The sequence below is a fragment of the Colletotrichum tamarilloi genome (assembly GCF_030869305.1).
Source record: "Colletotrichum tamarilloi strain Tom-12 chromosome Unknown Scaffold_8.1, whole genome shotgun sequence".
In the NCBI taxonomy this organism is placed as follows: domain Eukaryota; kingdom Fungi; phylum Ascomycota; class Sordariomycetes; order Glomerellales; family Glomerellaceae; genus Colletotrichum; species Colletotrichum tamarilloi.
The window spans coordinates 235,699-257,046 of NW_026849391.1; the positions used below are offsets into that span (position 1 = coordinate 235,699).

General features: G+C 55.9%; 9 protein-coding genes across 9 annotated transcripts; 5 read left to right on the top strand and 4 right to left on the bottom strand.

The window, feature by feature from the left end:
* Positions 1-268: 268 nt before the first annotated feature.
* CTAM01_03425 (O-acetylhomoserine aminocarboxypropyltransferase/cysteine synthase) lies at positions 269-2,232 on the top strand (the record flags this gene model as incomplete). The annotated part of the gene is made up of 6 exons (XM_060519460.1): positions 269-318; positions 468-522; positions 625-708; positions 800-1,153; positions 1,376-1,920; positions 2,016-2,232. 6 exons carry the CDS (start codon positions 269-271, stop codon positions 2,230-2,232), a joined length of 1,305 nt encoding a protein of 434 aa, XP_060385666.1.
* Positions 2,233-3,515: 1,283 nt separating this feature from the next.
* On the top strand, positions 3,516-4,556 carry CTAM01_03426 (uncharacterized protein; the record flags this gene model as incomplete). The annotated part of the gene is made up of 3 exons (XM_060519461.1): positions 3,516-3,963; positions 4,166-4,258; positions 4,330-4,556. The coding sequence occupies 3 exons, from the start codon at positions 3,516-3,518 to the stop codon at positions 4,554-4,556; spliced, it is 768 nt and encodes a 255-aa protein (XP_060385667.1).
* A 727-nt stretch (positions 4,557-5,283) lies between these two features.
* CTAM01_03427 (WW domain-containing protein) lies at positions 5,284-6,437 on the bottom strand (the record flags this gene model as incomplete). Its single annotated transcript, XM_060519462.1, has 3 exons — positions 5,284-5,342; positions 5,403-6,256; positions 6,337-6,437. The coding sequence occupies 3 exons, from the start codon at positions 6,435-6,437 to the stop codon at positions 5,284-5,286; spliced, it is 1,014 nt and encodes a 337-aa protein (XP_060385668.1).
* A 1,976-nt stretch (positions 6,438-8,413) lies between these two features.
* On the bottom strand, positions 8,414-10,755 carry CTAM01_03428 (uncharacterized protein; the record flags this gene model as incomplete). Its single annotated transcript, XM_060519463.1, has 2 exons — positions 8,414-10,665; positions 10,743-10,755. The coding sequence occupies 2 exons, from the start codon at positions 10,753-10,755 to the stop codon at positions 8,414-8,416; spliced, it is 2,265 nt and encodes a 754-aa protein (XP_060385669.1).
* Positions 10,756-11,471: 716 nt separating this feature from the next.
* On the bottom strand, positions 11,472-11,729 carry CTAM01_03429 (uncharacterized protein; the record flags this gene model as incomplete). The annotated part of the gene is made up of 1 exon (XM_060519464.1): positions 11,472-11,729. One exon carries the CDS (start codon positions 11,727-11,729, stop codon positions 11,472-11,474), a length of 258 nt encoding a protein of 85 aa, XP_060385670.1.
* Positions 11,730-12,987: 1,258 nt separating this feature from the next.
* Positions 12,988-13,785, top strand: CTAM01_03430 (Ras family protein; the record flags this gene model as incomplete). Its single annotated transcript, XM_060519465.1, has 1 exon — positions 12,988-13,785. The coding sequence occupies one exon, from the start codon at positions 12,988-12,990 to the stop codon at positions 13,783-13,785; it is 798 nt and encodes a 265-aa protein (XP_060385671.1).
* Positions 13,786-14,216: 431 nt separating this feature from the next.
* CTAM01_03431 (dolichyl-phosphate-mannose-protein mannosyltransferase) lies at positions 14,217-16,561 on the bottom strand (the record flags this gene model as incomplete). Its single annotated transcript, XM_060519466.1, has 3 exons — positions 14,217-14,860; positions 14,915-16,349; positions 16,424-16,561. 3 exons carry the CDS (start codon positions 16,559-16,561, stop codon positions 14,217-14,219), a joined length of 2,217 nt encoding a protein of 738 aa, XP_060385672.1.
* A 1,290-nt stretch (positions 16,562-17,851) lies between these two features.
* Positions 17,852-18,574, top strand: CTAM01_03432 (uncharacterized protein; the record flags this gene model as incomplete). The annotated part of the gene is made up of 1 exon (XM_060519467.1): positions 17,852-18,574. The coding sequence occupies one exon, from the start codon at positions 17,852-17,854 to the stop codon at positions 18,572-18,574; it is 723 nt and encodes a 240-aa protein (XP_060385673.1).
* A 536-nt stretch (positions 18,575-19,110) lies between these two features.
* Positions 19,111-21,014, top strand: CTAM01_03433 (CHY zinc finger; the record flags this gene model as incomplete). Its single annotated transcript, XM_060519468.1, has 2 exons — positions 19,111-20,100; positions 20,160-21,014. 2 exons carry the CDS (start codon positions 19,111-19,113, stop codon positions 21,012-21,014), a joined length of 1,845 nt encoding a protein of 614 aa, XP_060385674.1.
* Between the last annotated feature and the right edge of the window lie 334 nt (positions 21,015-21,348).

Genomic DNA, 21,348 nt, shown 5'->3' on the forward strand with positions numbered 1-21,348 from the left:
CCATTGCTGGACAACGACCCCTACTTACCCCCCTCCCCCTCCCCTCTTCCGTGCTCTTCGTTTGCCGTTGCGTACTCCGTTGCCGGCCCGTCTCTTTTGTGTGTGTCTCTCTCTCTCTTAAGCGCGTCACCGTCCCCGTTGCTCTTGTGCTCGCACACCTTTAGAGAAAACCCGCCTCCTTCCCCTCCTCATCTCTTCTCCGTGTCTCCAATTCCTCCCTCTTTCTGTATACACATTATTTGCTAAAGAATAAAGTTAAACTTGAACAATGGCTGAAGAATTGAGCAAGAACTTTGAGACTCTCCAGCTCCATGCGGGGTACGTATGCTCTCTTTCATGACCACTGCCCACCACCACCACACCGAGCAAACATGCCTTCGGGGGAGGAAAACAACCTTCCCGTTGCTTTTGGAGCTGTTCGAGACCTGATAACAAGCTGACGTGTGGGGATTATCGTGTCTCTGTAGCCAGGAACCCGACCCAACCACAAACTCGCGCGCCGTCCCAATCTACGCGACAACGGTTCGTAAAACCTTCCCGACGACGACGAGCAACCAAGCCTTCTTCTCTCGCGAGCGCGGGCGCAAACATCGCAGTGCTGACAGCTGATCTCAATATGTGTAGAGTTTCACCTCCAATGACTCCGCTCACGGCGCGAGGCTCTTTGGCCTCAAGGAGTTTGGCAATATTTACAGCCGTATCATGAACGTACGTCAAAGTCACACTTTCCTCGACAACCTCATGTTATATAGTGTACCAAGCTTGAAAACTGACCGTGCCCTCCTTTCCACTCCTCCAGCCCACCGTCGACGTCTTTGAGAAGCGCATCGCCGCGCTCGAAGGCGGTGTCGCGGCCCTGGCCACATCCTCTGGCCAAGCCGCCCAGTTCATCGCCATCAACGCCCTCGCGCACGCCGGCGACAACATCGTCTCCACCTCGCTGCTGTACGGCGGCACATACAACCAGTTCAAGGTCTTCCTCCCCCGCCTCGGCATCCACACAAAGTTTGTCGACGGCGACCGCGTCGAGGACATCGCCGCCGCCATTGACGACAAGACCAAGGCCGTCTATGTCGAGAGCATTGGAAACCCAAAGTACAACGTCCCGGACCTCGAGGCTATTGCCAAGGTTGCGCACGAGAAGGGCGTCCCCGTCATTGCAAGTCCCCCCCCCCCCCCCCCCCCCCCCCCCCCCCCCCCCCCCCCCCCCCCCCCCCCCCCCCCCCCCCCCCCCCCCCACCACCCCCCCACCCCCCCACCCCCCCCCACCCCCCCCCCCCCCCCCCCACCCCCCCCCCCCCCCCCCCCCCCCCCTTCCGTCTCCATCGCAAGTTGCACCAACATCAGACGGCAAGCTAACACCGGAAACCCACAGGTCGACAACACCTTTGGCGCAGGCGGCTACTTCATCCGCCCCATCGACCACGGCACCACCATCGGCGGTGTCATCGTCGACAGCGGCAAGTTCAAGTGGGACAACGGCCGCTTCCCGCAAATGACGGAGCCCTCGGACGGCTACCACGGCCTCAAGTTCTGGGAGACGTTCGGCCCCATCACCTTCATCATCCGCGCCCGCGTTGAGATCCTCCGCGACCTCGGCGCCTCCCTGAACCCCTTTGCCGCCCAGCAGCTCATTATCGGCATCGAGACCCTGTCGCTGCGCGCCGAGCGCCACGCGCAAAACGCACTCGCGCTCGCCAAGTGGCTCGAGGCTAGTGACTACGTGAGCTGGGTGTCGTACCCCGGTCTCGAGAGCCACCCGTACCACGAGACGGCCAAGAAGTACCTCAAGCGCGGATTCGGTGGTGTCTTGAGCTTCGGCGTCAAGGGCGGTGGTGATGCTGGTAGCCAGGTTGTTGACGGCTTCAAGCTCATTTCCAACCTCGCCAACGTCGGTGACTCCAAGACCTTGGCTATTCAGTGAGTTTGCGACCCTTCTATAACGGCGTGAGAGAGCACTGGTTCTCTCTTTCTCTTCCCCAAAATAGTTCCACCCGCTAACCATGGCCAAAAAGCCCCTGGACCACCACCCACGAGCAGCTCTCCGACGAGGAGAAGACGAGCTCCGGCGTCAGCGAGGACCTCATTCGCATCTCGGTCGGCACGGAGCACATTGACGACATCATCGCCGACTTTGAGCAGTCCTTCAAGAATGCCTCCTCCGCGTCTACCACGGGCAAGCCCGCCCCCGCGGCCGAGACCAAGCAGGACGACGCGCCGCTTGCGCCGTAGCTCGGTGACAAGACATGCGCGCGCCTGAAATGATTGATTTCTGTTTTTTGCCTTGTTTTTTTCTGCCAAATGTACGAGAACGATAAAATACCCGTAGAAAAAGCAACTTACGATTCTTGTCTTACCTGGTCGCCCTGTCTTGATCAATACGTGGCTTTGTTTGCATGGAGAGAAAAGAGAAAGCCGAAGAAACGCCATCATGCTTGAAACACCCCCTTGATCGTTCCTCGTGCAACATGATCAGAGACACTCGCAAAGTTTTGACCCAGCCAAGTCACCGTTGCCCAGGCCTGGATTCCCGCGTCCGACGACGTCCGCTGTAGATGTGATAAGCAAGGGACGAGTGGCGCACATCACACATCTGCCACGCCAGTCCATGCCCGACCCAAGCCATGAAAGATACCCAGGCACACCAGGTACCGAAGATCAGAAGGAAAATGGATGCGCGTGAAAAAGTGAACCCCTCCTGATCCCTGGTGTCCATCCTCCGATAAGAAAGTTGTGTGATCAGCCCGGCCTAGCTTCCCCCCGTGGCAACTCGCAAAGCACGCAACGAAATGAAACGTGCCGACGCCACAAATTCCTAGTGGGCGGCGCGACGGCATTTTTAGTCTTCACCTTTCTTGTGTGGATATGCGAAAACACATGTTGCCGTTGCAATGCGATGGAGACCCAGTGATTTGGGCGGCAGATATTCGTGGGGGTTGATAGATACAGGAGCTGAGATGGAGTCACAAGGTTGACGGACTGACAGCTGTTCTGCGTACATACAACCCTACGAACAAACCCTCAGAATCGCGGGAACGAAGAAACGTGCGGGATCCCGACAAGGTCTGTGGTTGTAATCCGACCCGGCCAAAAACCGGCGCCGGTGCGAATAAGTAGGTAGCTCCCAACTGGAATGGGCGGGGGGGATGTTCACCGTCTCCACAACCCCCCCGGCGCGCGGTAGACGACCACCGGTTTACTCCGCCAACGGACTCTGATTGGCCGAGAGAGGTTCGCTCCATTCAACGACGCCTCTTGTCTTGCTCTCTCTCTCTGTGTGTGTCCCATCCCCATCCAAGCTCCAAATCCCACGGCCCGCCGATTTTAGCTATATTCCTCGACATCCCACCTCGAAGAACATCACGGAAATCCTCCCCCGCCCTCTCGACAAAGTCTTCTTTCGTCTCCCTTTCGTTACCCCGTCTCTTCTTGCTTGTCGTTCTTCCTTCCGAATCCCCTCCCTCGCCCAAGAACCACCCAACGAATATTCTCGGTCGACACCGCCCCATCTCGCAATGCGCCTCCTCACAACCCTCGCCCTCGCGGCGACATCAGCATCCGCCGCCTCCCTGACCCTCTCGATCCCCTCCTCCCAAGCCCTCCCGAACCCCTACACCCTCCCGCCGTCAACCCACGCGACGCTCTCCTCCCTCGGCGCCACCTTCTCCGCGCCCCTGTCCGTAAAAAACACGTTCGTCTTCCACAACCTCACCGGCGGCGGCGGCGGCAGCGGCAGCGCGGGCTCCTCCTACCTCGTCGACATCCACTGCGCGACCCACGCCTTCGCGCCCCTGAGACTCGATGTCGATGCCGAGGGCGGGTTGGCGGCGTGGGAGACGTACCGCGGTAACGATTGGGATAACAAGGGCGAGGCGTATGCGGCCAAGGAGTTTGAGGGCGGTGCGAAGGGGTTTGAGGTCAGGGTGTTGGGGCAGAAGAATTACTTTGTGGAGAGGAGCAAGTGTGAGTATTTTCTCGTCCCGTCTTTTTCCCCTTTCGTCCCTATGACCTCCTCTATGAATTTAACAGTGTTGGGTTTGTTTGGTGTCTATGGCGAGGAAGCAGAGCTCCCAGAGCTGTCGGCACTTTTCACGACAAGCACCTCTTTCCCGAGATATCGAAACAACCGGGGAGCACGGAAAACGCTGACAACCCAACCTCGCAGTCTCCATCCTCACCATCCTCAAGAATCCCATGATCCTCCTCGGCCTCATCAGCATGGGCATCTTCCTCGGCATGCCCTACCTCATGGACAACAGTACGTTCAGAACCCGAACCTCTTCCCCCGTTCCTTGACGGAAAGTCATCCTAACACGAACCGTTTTTTAGTGGACCCCGAAATGCGCGCCGAGTTCGAAGAACGCCAAAAGAGCAACCCGATGAACTCCCTCCTCGGCGGCGGCGGCGGGGGCGGCGACGCGAACCCCATGGCCAACTTTGACATGGCGGGCTTCCTCGCCGGCACCGGCAGCAGCAGCAAGAAGGAAGAGTCTTCCGGTTCTGGTGCCTCGAGTGGTGGGGCTGGTGGGAAGAAGGAGAAGGGCGTGCGGAGGTGAGAGAGAGTGTCGTGGAAGAGGGAAGCAATGCGGGGGAGGCAGAGTACAATTACACGGTTGTTCAAGATTGTTATCACGGCCCCTATAAGACATGGGGTACAGCCTACGGCGCTTCTTAGACCTCGATTCCCTATAAATTACGTTTTACGAGCTTTGGTGAAGTAAGGATATCGGAAGCCCGTACTGCCATTAACACTTTCTTGCGTGTCATTGGGCTGGTGATCATGCCTTACCTCGGGCAGCCCAGGTATACGTGAAACCGTCCGCAACACCGGTTCTCGTCACCAGCACAGTAGGCGCCCGTTTATATGGGCGGGTCAGGTCAGACTACGACGGTGGAGTGGTTGAAGCAACGTATACTCCAAGGAAGTCGAGGTGGCGCCGGCCGAGAGGCGCGAGTTGAGTGGTTCGTATCCGTCATTGCCTACTTATTTTCGTGTTTCTGTTCTGTTACTGATAGTAGTATCAAGATTGGATCTGCAATGCTACAAAGATATATTCGTCGTCACACAGGCTGATGCATCATAGCGTTCGTCTGAAAAGGCAAAGAGACATGATGTTCGAATGCAACAGGGGCTCTTTTTACTCATGAGAAGAACGCATATTAGACGCAGCGATGCCCCCCTGAAACCCGCCCTAGTCCACCCCTTTACCTGCCAGCCATTCTCTCATGATCCATTTAGTAAGGTACGTTAAAATAAGCTGGCCGTAATCCAGTATCAGTCACTTAGAAGTCACCTCCAAAGTCGTCACCACCGCCGAAATCATCATTGTCCTGTCCGTCGTCTGTACCAAAGTTAGCAATTATTCAAATATCAAGCCTTAGACTCAAAGGGTGCAACTTACTGTATCCATCAGCGTACGCCTCCTGCTGCTCATCATTGATGTGATCCGCAATCAGGGCACCACCAAGCAGACCGGCACCGGCACCAAGCGCAAGACCGCCCGCCATACCCATGCCGCCGCCGCCGGCTTTCCGACCGCCGCCCATTCCACCCATTCCACCCATGCCCCGGCCGTAGCCCTGCTGCTGGGGATATCCGCCATAGCCCTGCTGCTGAGGGTATCCTCCGTAACCCTGCTGAGGCGGATAGCCGCCATATTGCTGCTGAGGGGGGTAACCGCCATACTGCTGCTGGGGCGGGTAGCCGCCGTATCCTTGCTGCTGGGGATACCCTCCGTACTGCGGCTGGGCGTGGCTCGAGCTGCCCATGCCGCCTGTCTTGGCCTTGCCCAGCAGCTTGCCCAAGAAGCCGCCGGAGCTCTTTCCCCTTGTCTCTTGCGCGCGGGGCGGGAGCTGGTCGGGGAACGGCGACTGCGACTGCTGGTGTTGCTGCTGCTGGAGGTTGTAGCCCGGCGGCATAGGGGAGTGGCTGCCGCCGCCGCCGCCGCTACGAGCGCGAGCTTCCTCCTCGGCCTGGAGCTGGCGGGCTAGGCGCTCGTCCTCGGACATTGTGTTGGAGCCGCCTGCGCCGGGCGGCTGCGGGGTCGAGGACTGGTTCTCGTAGGGGTTGCCCTTTTGGTCGTAGGGGTTGTGCTTTTGGTCGACCGGCGGCGTCGGGTGGTCGCCGGGGCGCGGGGCGTAACCCGGAGGGGGGCCGCCCGGGTGCCCGTCTTCTGCTGGTGGGGGAGGGGGAGGGAGGGCAGGCTCTGTCGGCTTATCCCATTGAGATTGTTTGGTGTGGAGGTTTACGTAGAACCTGGAAGTGCGTTTGTTAGCGTCGGCGAGCATAATGAAAGAGAGACAGATAGTTATTGAGGTAGTGATGTCTGGGCTTACCATTCTTTGTACTGGTCGTTCCATCTAGCGATCCAGCCGGGAGGAACCTCGGGGGCCTTGGGAGGCGGGGGACCCGACGGGGGAGCGAAATCGTCGGCCATGTGTAGTATAGTAAAGTCAGGCGCAGAAGTGGTAATGCTGCTCAGATGCGATTAGAACTTCTCGGTGGTGCGAGACCTTTCAATCGATCGATGTGGTTCGGGGTAGATTGTTTGGTGTAGGTGAATGAGTTGTGGGTGTGTATATCTATGCGAATGGACGAACAAAGTTTCTTAGTCTCGACAGCTACTTCAGATAACTCGAGAAATCTTTGTAGAGGGAAAAAGGTACCAATGTTCGAGGTTGGGATGAGATGGAATTTTGGGGGAAGGGAAGAGGGAAAGTATTGCCTCCTACCTCTTACCACGGGGTGTCAGGTGTTGTAATGGGGAGGCGCAATAGGTCGATTGGAGCTGGGCGCGGAGGGCCGGGATTACGTCTTTCAGTTTTGGAACGGTTCCCTTCCCCCTCCTCTAGCTAACCGGAGGGAACCTAGACTGCGTACCCAATAACACCCCGATGTTTCCGCTGCTCCCGCCTTCCAGAGGCATCTTGGCGGATAATTAGTGGAATAAGGAAGTAATTCACCGAGGCTTCGTGTCTTCACTCACTGAACCTGGCACCTTCTCGAACGGTACGGCGAGTATGGAGATCACAGTCGCTGCTGTCCGTCGTGTCGATGACATGATGTGCTGGCAGGGTGCCAAGCTTGGATAGAGGACAAGAGGCACAAAGGGTACGGATAGCTAGACAATTACCTACGTAAGGCAAAGTCAGATCGCAGCCGGGCTCTAGTCCCCTTCGATCCCGTTTCTCGAAGCTGCTCTCACTGCCATTGTGTGCCTATCTCGCCTCTTCCAGTCCGGTCCAGAGTCCAGTCCCATCCTGCGGGTTCCATCTTGGCTATGCTGCAACAGCATGATGCGAGCTGCTGCGAGCTGCAAAGCACAGCCCCTCCCTCTCCGCTGATGCTTGTCCAGCGGATTTACCTAGGTGCCCCTCACGCCGCCGCCCCTCACCTGTGGCCCCCCCGCCCTCTCATACCTCTCTGCCAGTGGCCACTCTGCCTGCCTGTTCGCTTTCCCACTGCGACCCGGGATGCCGGAGAGCCGATACGCAAGGCAAGGTATCTGACAAGTCCCTCTGCAGCGTAGAACAAGCTTTCTTATACCCTGACGGTACCCCTCCCCATCTGCAGTAAAACCGATTCCCCTCCAAAAAAGCTACCTCAGGTCCAACTGGAAACGTCTCGCACAGGCCCGTCAATGATGGAGCCTCAAGGTACCGAGGAGTTTGACCCTTCGCTCCAGTGTTCTCATACCTTGTTAATAAGGTACTTTCTTTGAATCTTTGAATGGATGGCAAACAAGTAATCATTGACGACGCACAAAAACTGTGGCTGGTGACATTTTTGCCCTCGTAGTTTAACTCATCATATGGCAAAGTGACTCTTCTGCCTGCTTGACAATCGAATAGACGGAATCATCAGGCGAGGTACAGGTGACCCAGCCCATCTCTTCCCCCGGTGTGGCGGTGCCCTCCAATACCTGATCATCAACTTCAACCCTCGGGTCGTGATGCTCACACATACCAAAGAGCAAAAGTGAGAGGGTCAACAACCAAGCCCCCTGCGCCAATGCTAGCCCATTTCCCCCATTCCGCTTCGTTTCCAAGAGAACCACTTCTCCCGGGCGAAGGCGTTGACCTTTGGGGATTGCGAAGACACCTGTGGCGCAGCATACCTCAGGTTCTTGGCATTGTCACTTCCAACTTCATGGCCCCAATTCAGCAACTCACACAGACGTACAAATCCACAAAGGCCGGTCATCAGGTTCATCAACATATAACGAGGAAGAAGTGCCACCAAAAAAAGCAAGGTTCCATCGAAAAAAGGGCCCTACCCTCAGGCGTCTATCCCATCTAGACACATAAGCACGCTAGTGCAGGCAAAACTCCTGGTTCCTCTCAAGTATACAATTTCTCCAAGTGCTGTAACAAGCAAAAACAATAACTACAGGTATCGTGAGTAAGACCTGCCTCATGGCAGGCCTCTCTCGTCCCGTCTCCTCTCTCCAAAGAGGTAGGCCGCCTCCATGCAGTAGGCGCCACCTCCGCTGGCCATCCGCCGCTCGCTGCCGTAGCAGATGACGACCGCATCCAGAATGCCACTGAGAATACCTTCCATGGCGCCCATGACCGAAAATCCAATAAAACTGGCTACTATGCCAACCACGTATGCGTACGCCGAGCCCCGTACCCCCATTCCGTCCGGCAGAGCGATAGAGAGCTGCTTCGCCGTCATGACCCATCCTGCAAAACCGAGTCCCGTTGCCATGATGAACCGTGTCGCATATAGAAGCATCTTTGCGAGCCGATAAGGAAGTAAAGGGGAGTGACTGGATCGCCGTGTGCTGAACACATGCGGTGTCAGGGTTGTCGTAGGGCGTTGTGGGGACAAGAAGTCCATCTGGCTGAGGCCGCGAGCCGCCGTGTGGAGATTCTGGGAGTGAATCGCTCCGTAGGTTATGGTGAGAGGGTTCGTGAGCGCTGCGATGGGCGTCGGAATCCACATGGCAGCAATGTGCTGCAGGATATTAGCCATCCTGCGTGGCAGCACGAGCAGCGGCGCCCGGATAAGCAGCGCAATCAACGTCGACTCGCAGATGCTGCCAAATATGGTCGTCGTCGCGTGGTTGAGCGCGGCCGTGACAATCTCCGCCGACGTTGGGGCCGGCGCCGCGTTGCGGTGGAAGTACCATTGGGATACTGTCGCTGCTGTAGTCGCCCGTTGCACCGCATTGATGACTCCAATCGTCCACATGTACATCAGCACGAACCAGATACCCAGCCACCAGCTGGACACGCTGATGATGAACCTGGCAAGTCTTCTGGAGAAGTATCCTCCCAAGAAGATTCTCGAGAACATCCACATCCAGACCCAGGTCCACGTCACTATGATTGCGAGACAGCTGAAACCCAAGATGAGGAGTGCCGTGTTTGCTGCAAGAATTCTCGTGGAGAACTCCAATATCTCAATCGCCTGACGGATGGCGTTGCGGCCCTGCCAAGCCATGTACACCCAGACACAGGCTGCGATGCCAGGGACAAGAGCAGCCCATCGCATCGCTCGATCTTGGAAGCTGGCCCCATGTGATCTGCCTTCATAGCTAGAAATAAAGGGGTATAGTGTGAATGAAAACATGATGATGGGTACTGCAACAAGAATCACCATTGCCACCGGCCTGGCAAAGGATCGAAGCGCCGCGAGCCACACAAAGGATACCAGGATCGAAATGAGAGTATCCACAGCGAGCATGTGAAAGGATGCTTGTAATGTTGTATAGACGGTGTCACCCCATCCCTTCTTGGGCGTGCCTGTGTGTAGCCAGACAAGCACAAATGTAGACACCAGACCGGCAAGCGCAATAAGGAAGATCCAGGCAAAGAACGGGTCATACTTGAAGAGTTCTCCTTCGATCAGGGGGACAGTGGCAGGCAGGGCCTCATCGTCGGAGCTGGCCCGGCGGGCCTCGTCAAAGTCATCTTCTCGAGTAGCTTCCCTCCTCAGTGGGAACTTGCGGTCTCCGGACTTGGATTGAAACTTCTGGAAGGCGGGCGGGCTCGAGTCCGTGGCCGCCTCGTTCAGCAGCGACGCAGATGGGTCGTCGTCGTCCATGATCTGGGAATCTAGCCCAATGTCGACCATTTTAGGATTCGTATCTGACTCCCGGTCGGAAGTTTCTCGCGGGACATCCTCCGACTCTTCGTCTATGACATCCCTCCCACGATTCCGTCCACTGAAGCTCCTCGTACCGTTCCAACTGCTGCGAATACCTCTCCGCAACCCGCGATCCTGGTATCTTCGGCCCGGTGTTTCGCTGCTCTGTTCCAACGAGCCGCGGCTAGCGTCTGGTTCCGTCTCGGAGCTCTCTGCCATCTTGCTCGCGGCGGCCACGCGCCGAGACATGTGGAGGGCGGTCATATCCGCAGCCTCGCGATCCCTCTCGTCTTCTTCGTCCTCCTCCATGTACTCATCGAGCGTGCTGTGGAATAGCGGTGCATCCTGGGCGGCGGACATGCGGGAGGCAAAGCCCATTTGACCATAACGCGAACCGCCTGTCTGGTAGGGGTTTCCTCCGTAGCCTCTACCTAGGAAGGAGCGCCCGCCATTTCGAGGAGGGCCTCGCGATGACCAGTCGTTCGGTTGTCGTGGTGGGTTCTCATTGCCTTGATCTTGGCCCGCAAAGTTGGACAGTCGGGACTGTGATTGCGCCAGAAACCTGGACGCATCTGGGGGCGAGTCAGTTAGTTGACCGCCATCGCTAGGCGTCGCCGAGGATGGTTCAGCAGCGGTGTATGAGACTTACATTCCGAGAACATGGTGCTACCGATAGCGAGGACCTTGTCCCCTCAGAAAAAGTTTGCGTTCTCTTGGGAGGTGGCAGAACAGGAACGCGGGACGTCGGGGCAAATAAGTGTCGGGCTGGCGAAGGTCCTATGAATGATGATGCCGGACAAAGAGTGAACGGCTGGAATGTTTGGGTGCCGGCGGCGGCGGTGGACACTAATGGTATACGCAAACAGAACGTTGGAAAGAGACGGGTCGACGGCAGTTCCTGCGGATGGCCTATTCTTGGACCGGAGAGAATGCCACCTTTGAGATAAGGTAAGGACAATAATTCTGATCAAGCCCGGAGAGCTCGTGAGAAGGGCATCTGCACCGGGTTCTGGGAAGAGATATGAATCAAAGGTCATGCGGTACGGACGAAGAGGTGAAAGGTGCCTAGGCCGGTGAGTGACTGATGGAAGTGGACCGGGCCAGTGAGGGAACTAGGTGGGAAAGTACATGGATGGCCGGGGGGGTTGCCTTCTGGGATGCCCGTGGAAATCCCACCACCCAAGGTACCTACCTACCTTAGGTAACCCAAGGCTTTACCCGCCTGTTGCTGTTAGGCAGCGCGGACGCTGATGCAGCCTAAGCAGTGGCACACAGATGGCACACGACACCTGCGACACCGCCCACACGACAATGACAAGGCACCTTTTACCTGTGAACCCTTCCTGCCGGGTACCTACCTCACTAACAATCCAGCCACTCACAACGTCGATACCTGGGGAGGCAGGCAAAGCAGGGGAACGTGGGAGCCACCCACGGGCTGCGGCCGGCACTCATCGGACTTATCGTGGTGGGCGATAAGGCGGTAAGTTGGCGGATGCATTGCAGCATTGCAGCATTGAGGGCCCGGATTGCCTGAGATGCCATGGCTGCGGGTTGGCGGGCTCCTCCCAGTTCCATGTTCGCCTTGATCTAGGAACTCCGAGAAGCGCATAGGTATCCGTACTCCATACAGCATGAACCCAAGGGAAAACCTACATGAGCTAGAGCACGTCTTTCAACTTGTTGCACCTTGTTTTTTTTTTTCTAATGCAGTCATTTGGCATCTGCTTCTGATACCCAGTGGAGCGAGTACTTCAGGCATTGCGGTTCTTCTGCCCGCCGTCTTCCATTCTTTTCCTACCTCATGTGTATTGTGAGATTCCAAAGACTCTTAACTGCTGCTTCCTGCATGGCACTGACATGTCCTGGCGCAAGACCAGCAACTAAGAAGGCACTTGGCCCGAATGAACTCCAGTCCCGAGTCATGCAGTCCTGAGTAAGTCTGTCATTTCCCCAATTATCGTCAACTGACAATCACCACAGCTGGTCGCTGTTATTTGTTGCTGATGCTGCTGCTGCTACCTTACCTAAGGTACCTAGGTATTGGTACTCTACGAGTCTGCGCAAACAAGCGGCTCGCCTTATCGCTAAGCACTTGCGTCACTGATAACACCATGCCAAATCCCTGCCGCCCTTTCCCTGGTCATCAGTCCTGTTTAAACTGGGGCTCTGTCGTCTTCTCAGGTCTAGCCTGTGACAGGGGGAGGGGACGCCATCTTAAACACTGACCAGCGTGATGCAACTCCCCATTTCTTGCAGAGCAGCACACTTCCATCTCCGATTCCACCTCCCAGAGATCCTTTAGAAAGCAGTTCACACAACCTAAACCGAAGGTCATCTTGCACTTGGATAAGAGAGAGGTCGCCATCAAAGTCATCCCCGAGGTCCAAACATCATTTCTCGGGAACCACGCGGACACCGAACATTGAGAACAGACGACATCCCTTCTCTTGCCAACCGTTTCCCAAACATCCCACTCAATTCGCCCGTCTCCCTCAATCGGAGCCGACGCAACCCCCCCCTCCCAGTGCCCAGTGTCCACCCCTTGTCGGACGTGAACTTCTGAACACGTGCTCCGATAACCGACAGCTGTTTGAAGCTTTCCAACATCAGACCAACCGACAACCACCAACAACACCACCACTGCATTGCTAAACCACAACCATACACGGTCCCCTTCCATTCCACCTCTTCGAAACCATCCGTCACCAGCAGAAACGGTCTCCCGGGCCAGTCGATAGAGACAATCGAAAAAAGCAAACGGCGCAGCTATCTATCTGCCTGGAAGCGAAAAACCACAGACCTCTGCATCGAACCTCGCTCACACGCACATCTTTCCTCCTCCTCCTCCCACCTCCTCCCACCTCACGCGAAGTCACAGACCGCAAAGGGCCATGTCGTCTCCACCATGGGACTACATCGCTAAACTCGTCTGCATCGGCGACTCGGGCTGCGGCAAATCCTCCCTCACCATCCGCCTCTGCGAAGGCCGCTTCTCCCCGCACCACGACGTGACAATCGGCGTCGAGTTCGGCTCCCGCATCGTCCCCGTCGGCCCCCCCAACACTCTTCCACCCCCTCCCCCGGCCCCGGAACCAAAGACGAACCCGGACGGCAGCGCATCCTCCGCCGGCCTCCCCGAACCCCCGCGTATTTCGGCCACCGCCGCAGACCAAGGGCCCCAGAAGCACATGAAGCTCTCCCTCTGGGACACCGCCGGCCAGGAAACTTACAAGTCCGTCACGCGCTCCTACTTCCGCGGCGCCAGCGGCGCCCTCCTCGTCTTCGACCTCAGCCGGAAACAAACCTTCCAGCACGTGACCGACTGGCTCAACGACCTGCGCCAGATCGCCGAGCCCGACATTGTCGTCATCCTCGTCGGCAACAAGGCCGACCTCACCCAGGGCGAGGACGGGGACGGCAACAACAAGCGCGAGGTGACAAAGGACGAGGCCGAGGAGTGGGCCAGGAGGAATGGCGTCTTCGAGTACGTCGAGACGAGCGCAAAGAGCGGCGAGAACGTCGAAAAGGCGTTTATGCGCGTCGCCGAGAGGATATACAATAACATCCAGGCCGGGAAATACGACCTCAATGATCGGAGGTCTGGCGTCAAGGGGCCGAGTGCGGGGGGCAATAAGCAAGTGAGGATAGGGGGCGACGCCAATAAGGGCTCCGCCGGCGGCTGTTGTTAGATGTGCCGCGAAACGAACCAAAAACAAAAGCATACACGAGAAGGATAGTGATACCCAAACGACCATTAGCAGCAGCTTTTTTCTTCTTCCTTCTTTCGCATTCAGCAACCTCCTTTGTACTACTACTTTTTTTTGTAATTATAATGTATGGTCAATGGGCTGGTCAACTCACGATGAGAGAAGGAAATAGTAGGAACAAGGAACAGATTTCATATTGCATTATGTACGGAAGTTGTTATCCCGTCAACTTTGGCTTTTCCCAAAGCTCGAAAGGCCCCCATCTTGCCACCGTTTTTATCGCCCATATCCTTACAGAGAGTGAAAGAGTTGGGTAGAAAAGCCGAATCGTAAAAAACCTCGGCCGTTCAAGTGCATGATTCCCCGTGGAGGAATCGTTCTAATACAATCTTTGGTTTGACTCTTTGTCAGATTTAGTCAGAGATTCTCCAGCTGTCGAACCACTTCAAGTAGCTGTACTGCTTGTTGTTGCCCGTCATGCCGAAGCAAATGGGGCTGAAGAGGATGTAGAGACCAATGATGGTCGCGTACAGGATGCCGTACACTCCATACTGGAAGACCTGGTTCTTGTTGCGGAGGAACCAATCGGCCAAAAAGCCAAAAGTAAGGATAGCGAAGTACAGCGCAGGGTAGTAGTGGTGAACGTAGGTGACACGGGCCATGACGACGAAGGGGAGGTAGTGAAGGAACCAGCCAGCTACGGGGTACAGGCCGGCGTAGTGGATCTGGTCAATCTCCTTCGAGTTCAGGTCGTTGTAGCCGCGTTGCCAGCGGATCAAGTACCAGACAACGACGAGCCCGAAAACACCTAGGCCGGCGGTAGAGCCCCAGTAGACCAGAGGGTTGCCGAGGAGGAAGTACTTGACAATGTTGTCATCCCAACCACACATGCGCAGACCGACATTGAGAATGGGCCACTGCCACCATTGCGAGGCCAGGTCGTCTTGCTTATCGGGGTCGGGCACAAGGGCGTTGTTGGAGGTCATCATGGCAACGTTGAGGTGGATGAAGTCGTGGAGGAAGGGGGACTTGTAAGAGCCGGGGTCACCAGGGGGAACTATGCCAGTTAGCAAGCTGAACAAGATAGACAGGATTCATAGCTTTGACTTACGCTTCTCGTTCCAGTGTGCCTCGACGTTCCAGTGGGTGTACGAGTCTCTGGGGTTATTGGTCTTGGTGCAGGTCACCTCAATCTGCTTGAAACCCCACTGAGGCAGGTTAACGTTACCAGCGCGGAGGTAGCAGCCAAGGACCGGGTGTCTCAAGCGGAATGCCGTCGTCAGAGTGCGGATTCTGCTGCGATCACGGGAGGCGACATCACGAACGACCTCGACAGTCCAGTGGTCCTTGTCGTCACCAATAGTCAAGTTGCCGTAGCTGGAAACTTCCTTATCGGACTTGGTCATAGGAGCAGCGATCTCGTGGGAGTGAAGGTTGCGGCCGGTCTGGGCGTGGATGAGACGGATCGTCTCGCCGTCGCCAATGAATCGGGGAGGGGCTTCGGCGTCGTAGTCCGCGTCCGCACGGTTAGGGTAGAAGAACCAGTCGTTGTTGGCATCCTTGTGGTGGTAGCAGGTGACCTGCTGCTGATTAGAGCCCTCGGGGTATGTCTGGACGTGGGAGTGCAAGAGGCCACCACCGTATCCCATGTTCTTGATGGTCGCGCGCGATCCGTAGGCGATTTCCAAGGGGCTGTTCTTGCCGACCTCAGTGCCCTTCAAGTTTGCCTGGAATAAAGAGCTCATTTGCGCATCACCGGGACCAGTGTGGTCCAGAATGGCAAAGTGGAGGGCGAAAGAGAGCATGTAGACCAGGAACGGAACGATAATGAGGCCAACGACGCGGGTGACAACGTGGGCGCCCAGTGTGGTGACGGGCATCTTGGTGTTGCCGAACTTGGTCCAGAGATCCTCAATGGTGTACAGGCCGACGAGGGAGGTGACGAAGAGACCGACGAGCTTGACACTGCATACGCAGCCAATGCTGAGACCAGTCATGAACAGCCAGAAGAACCACTCGGGCTCGAAAGCATCGTTGCGCTGGTTATGGAACTTGGCCCAGCAGAGAACAGTCGCAACAGTTCCGAAGAGCAGCATCGAGTCGAGAAGGATGAAGCGGCTGATGGTGGTGTACGAGTTCTCGCAAAGGACCATGAGGGTAACAAGCCAGACAGCGGGACGTCTGAGGTTCAGCTCGCGGGCAGTATAGTAGGCCATGGGGATGCAGAGAATACCGAAGAGGGCGTTGAAAGCTCTCATGAAGGTGTAGTCGACATCCTCGGGGTATTTTTCTCCAGACTTGAACTCGAAAGATCCGTTGTAGCCAGCGAGAACACCGGAGAGGCCAACGAGCATCTTGCCCAAAGGCGGGTGAACGTCGAAGTAGTATTCATGCTTGATGTAGTGAGATCCGAACTTTCCAAAGTGGGCCTCGTCCCAGGTGACGATGTCGCTGATGCCAATCCTCCAGAGTCGTGTGAAGATGGCGACGGCCGTGAAGATGATGGGGGCGATGATGGGCTCCCATTGATCGAGGAAAGAGCTCTGCTGAGGAAAAAGATGAACGTCAGTCCCCGAATAGGTGCACAAAAGCTAGTGATAGTGTAGAGGGAGGCGCTTACCTTCTTGACAAGCTGCTTCTTGTCGTCGATTTCAGGGGCAGCCGTTATGGGGACGGACTGGCCCTGGGGGACGGCTCGTCGTCTGACGCCATCGCCCACGTCCGCGCCGGACGCGACAATGGGCTTTTCGGTAGCCATGGCTGTTGGTGAGACCAGTCAGCAAACGGAAAGGCGGCGTATGGAATGGGTTGGACGGGAGTAGAGACTGACTCTCGAAATGGGATGGCCGAATGCGTTGATGAAGGCAGGCTTCAAGGGGGTGTGCGCAGGAAGAGTGGAAGTCAAGCTCCAGGAACAGGAGCTCTGAGCTCCTGGTTAGTGATCGGACGAGTCAAGACTCAAAAAAAAAATGCCCGGGAGCAAGAAAAGTGGGAGAATTGAAGAAGGTAAAGAGAAGCCGCGCAAAAAGAGAATCAGCGGGTTTCTCTTGAGGCACAGGTGTTCCGCAAACCAAACCAGCTCATGAAAAAGAAGGTGAGGTCAGTCAGCTGGGGGGGAAGAAGAGAGAAAGGGAAAGCTGAGAAAAGGCACCCAGAATTACCAGGGAATCATGCAATTAATATGGAGGTGCCCTTTGGCCAGGTGGGAATTTTTTGGTGAGGTCTGAACTAAATCGGGAGGAGCTGGGAGCTGGGATTCTGGGTAGGAGAGAGCACCCTTCGACCCTTTGGAACCCCCTTGCGGCAACACGAAATAAATGCCACCTATGCACCAACAGACACGGTATCCCTCCCTTTCCACTCCGACCACACTTTACGCGAATCTCGTCCCTAGCAAGCTGGGTTCGATGGCCGTGATCTATTGGCTCAGCTGTCCTCAAGCGGCCTTAAGTGGCCTCAAAGCGGATTTCTTACGCCGCATACCTTGGGCAGGCCGCGCAGGTCCTCTCGATGGAATGGCCTGAATGGCCCGGGAAGGACCCCAAATAGCCCCTCTGTTACCCCCTGCCCCCACAGGCTACCTTACCTTACAGCTGCCTACCCCTGAGGTCCGACAGATGGGATCCCCACGCGGCTCTCGCTCTCGACGATCAATGTCAATGTCGATGGAACCTGGAATCCCACTCCTTGCATTCACATTACTACGTACGTCTGCCTATATTCGGTTCCGACATCGTGACATTCAAGACTACGGATACATCATACCTATTCTCAAATTCCCTGCAAGCTACCATTCACAATCATACCTTATTTACACCTTACCTTCCACACGGGATATAGAGCAGCATCATCTTCTTCAGCCTGGCATCCAAAGCATCGAGAGCAATCCAGCTTGGACGCGCCTGCAGCCACCTTATGAGGCGTTCAGTTTCTTCCACAATTACTATCCTAGCGCCATAGCAAAGACCAGACGACACGACACTTGTCAACTTTATTTCTTCCATGGACAAACACATAGGCCACAGCTACGAAAGATGCAAACCGCTCAATGTTCTGTCTTCATGACAGCTGTGGCTCAGCCGTGGTTTCTGACTGCGCTAACCCTTCCGGGCCGCGCAATAAGCCCCCGCTTTCGGAGCTAACCGGAAATGCCAGTGCGCATCGTCCATTCAATCCCATCGGCCCAGAGAAGGAGACCATCGGCCGCCGTGTGGACTCGATCTCGGCGATTCGGGCAAGTCGACGGTGGTGGAGGCCTGCGCCGTGTAGATTGCCCGCAGATGCGGTGCTTCTCCAGCGAGGTAGAGCAGCCTCCGGAGAGCATAGTTGCACGGGACGAAGGAGTACTCTCACCGGCCGCCACAACCGAACGAGAAAGTGCTTGTTACTTCTTCTGTCCTGTTTGACGGAGCGCAAAGCCTTTACTGGCATCAGTCACCTGCTTGCCTACATACTTCTCACCCAAAGAAGTAAAGGCCGGGAAGACCTGATTTGTCGCCGGGAGTCCGCCATCGCGGTTGTTTCTTCAGAGAAGGGGGAAAAAGAAAAGGGGGTCACTGCTTCTGCCCACACACACTCTCTCTCTCTCCCGGTTCACCTCAGACGCTGGTCCAGTCACCAATCTAAGTCACCATCGCCTGGGCGCGGCCCATCTGCCCCGCCGAGTCAAGCCTCTCTCTCGCTCTGCAGCATGCTGAAGCCCGCATGCGGAAACGCCAGACAGCTGCATCACATGTCTTTTTTCGTCCCTACTCTCTCGTCCACTCCGTAGTGTTTCCCCCCTCCTTGGCTGGTCCCGGTCTGATCCATAACACATTGTCGGCACAGACAATCATTGCTAACAATCGCCCCATTGCGGTGCAAATGTACATGTCCCAGAGACTCTCTGACACCTGATCTGGACTCAAATCAAGCCTCAGGTTTCTCTTTCCAAAAGAAAACCCCCACTGCGTCCACCATTCTGGATCTGAACCGTCTCCGCCGACGCCGCCGACGAGAAAGAGCGGATTGCATTAGGGGTCTCGCCCGTCTTATGTCATCGCTCCTGCATCCAATCGTCCGGTCCCGTACCACATCTAGCACCACCGACCACCACCACACTACTACAACCACCACCACCACTCCGACCACCATTACCACCGCTACTTCAAATATCCTTCCCGCGGTGCCCCGACCATCCAATCCTCGCCTCCCCTCCTCTCGATCTTGTCGCCCTGGATGTAGCAGACCTCCCCTGCTGCGCGTTACTTTCTACAAATCCGGCTCGGTCCCCCGACTCACATCTCCGCCGATACCTCCTACCTCTCAATGTCGTCTCTGGTGTCCGACTTCCTCATCAACCCGGTCCTCCGACAAGCTCGACGCTTTTCAGAGATCTCGAGATCAACCTTTGTCTCCGAACGGGACTCTTCGTCCGACCCTGTCGCCGTCCCGAGCGACGTGAATAGTCCCGCAACTCGGCATGCGATTGTTGCGCCACCCGAATCCATTCCGGCACGATCACTCGATATTGCGACACTACCGCCGACAGTCGACGACGAGCAGCCTCAGTCTTCGGCTCCCCTAGTTCAGAGCCCCCCATCATACACGATGGCCGCGATGCCACCTACAACACGGGAATCTCTACCCGCCGACGATGGCATGGGTGCGATGCGAAAGCGTCTACTCGACATTCAGTCACAAGATATCGCAGCAGACGAGAAGGCCCGGCTCATGCATGAGGCTTTGATGGAGGGTTACCGCAAGTCTCGAGACGCTCCCCGCCAAGGTAATGCGCCGGCAGCCAGCGTGATAGCAGCAGGGGAAGCATGGGAACAGTCAGTCCCGATTGCACCTCTCGAGTCGTTAAAGTTTTGGCAACATGCGATAGGGGAGCCGTCCTCGCCAGAAAAGTTTATCCTGACCGCCGACGATGTTCGGCCCACCTACGCGGCCGCAAAGCTTGCTACAAGAGAAGAACCCGAGGGTGCTGTGATTCTTGGCTGCCAACATTACCGCCGCAATGTCAAGCTGCAGTGCTCGACTTGCGCCAAGTGGTATACTTGTCGTTTTTGCCATGACGCAGTCGAGGATCACACTCTTGTCAGGAAGGAAACCAAGAATATGCTCTGCATGCTTTGCGCCACGCCCCAGAAAGCATCAGACGTTTGCGTGAACTGCGGGGAGACTGCAGCCCGTTACTACTGCAACATGTGCAAACTGTGGGATGACCATCCATCCAATCCCATTTACCATTGTAACGACTGCGGTATTTGCCGACGAGGAAGAGGCATCGGGAAGGACTTCTTCCATTGCAAGGTAATTGAATGATCTGAAGCCAGAGTGTTTCTTGGACGGCCGCTAACACGTGGTTTTAGAAATGTTGCGCATGCATCTCGATATCTATTCAACAGTCACACAAATGTATCGAACGCTCAACGGATTGTGACTGTCCTATTTGCGGAGAGTACATGTTTACATCTCCCAAGCCAGTCGTGTTTATGGGGTGTGGTCACAGCATTCATCAGAAGTGCTACGACGAGCACATGCTGAGATCATACAAATGTCCCATTTGCAACAAGAGTTTGCTCAACATGCAGAGCCAATTCCGCCAATTAGAGCTGGCTATACTTGCTCAGCCAATGCCCCCTGAATTCAGGGACACCCGCGCCACAATCTTGTGTAACGACTGTAGCGGGAAGAGTTCCGTCCCTTACCACTGGCTCGGTCTAAAGTGCGCGATTTGCACTTCTTACAACACGGTAGAAATTCAGATCAGCGGCGGAAGAGAAGAGACGCACGCGACACACGCCAATCACGTGCCCGTCACGCCGGCAGCAGTCACGCCGGCTCTTCTATCTCCTGCGCTTCCTACCCCCGTAACGACACAAGCAGCGGCTGCTCCGGCAGGAATGGACATACCGCAGGTCGGCAGGCGACGACATTCGTCTCATGCTGGTCCCGAGGCACGTCATCTAATGTTGGATCGCTTTGCCAGGTCAGCCTCGCCAGCAGTCACACCTGGTATGCCACCACCAAACGCACCAAATGCTGCCATCGAGGAAGAAGAAGACGAATCAGAGAATGACATTCTCAACTTATGGGGACGGGGTCATGGTGACTCGGACAGCGACACCATGTCGACAGACATGGACGAAGAAGAGTCGGAGGGAGAGGACGATGACGATGATGATGACTATGAGAACGAGATCATGCTCATCGGACATCGGTAACCTCGGCTACGATGCAATCATGATTTCAACGATGAGGTGCATCTGCAAGAGACGGATATAAGATTGGCGCACTGGGTTTTTGCGATGGTCGCATGGTTTGGACATATGGGTCGTCAAGGTCATCGTGGGCATATTACTAACTGGTTGGGTAAGGGTTAGTCGGCGTTTTTAGGATAGCAGAGTTTGTCAGCCTCGGATGGCACTGCTGGGTTCTTTCTCATAGCCCTCGGAAACTGGGCCTTATTTACGTTTCCATAATAGACAAAAACTAAGAATGACAAGCAACGCAAAATGCCTGACCTGAAACGCCTATTGTCCATGAATCCCCATCCTT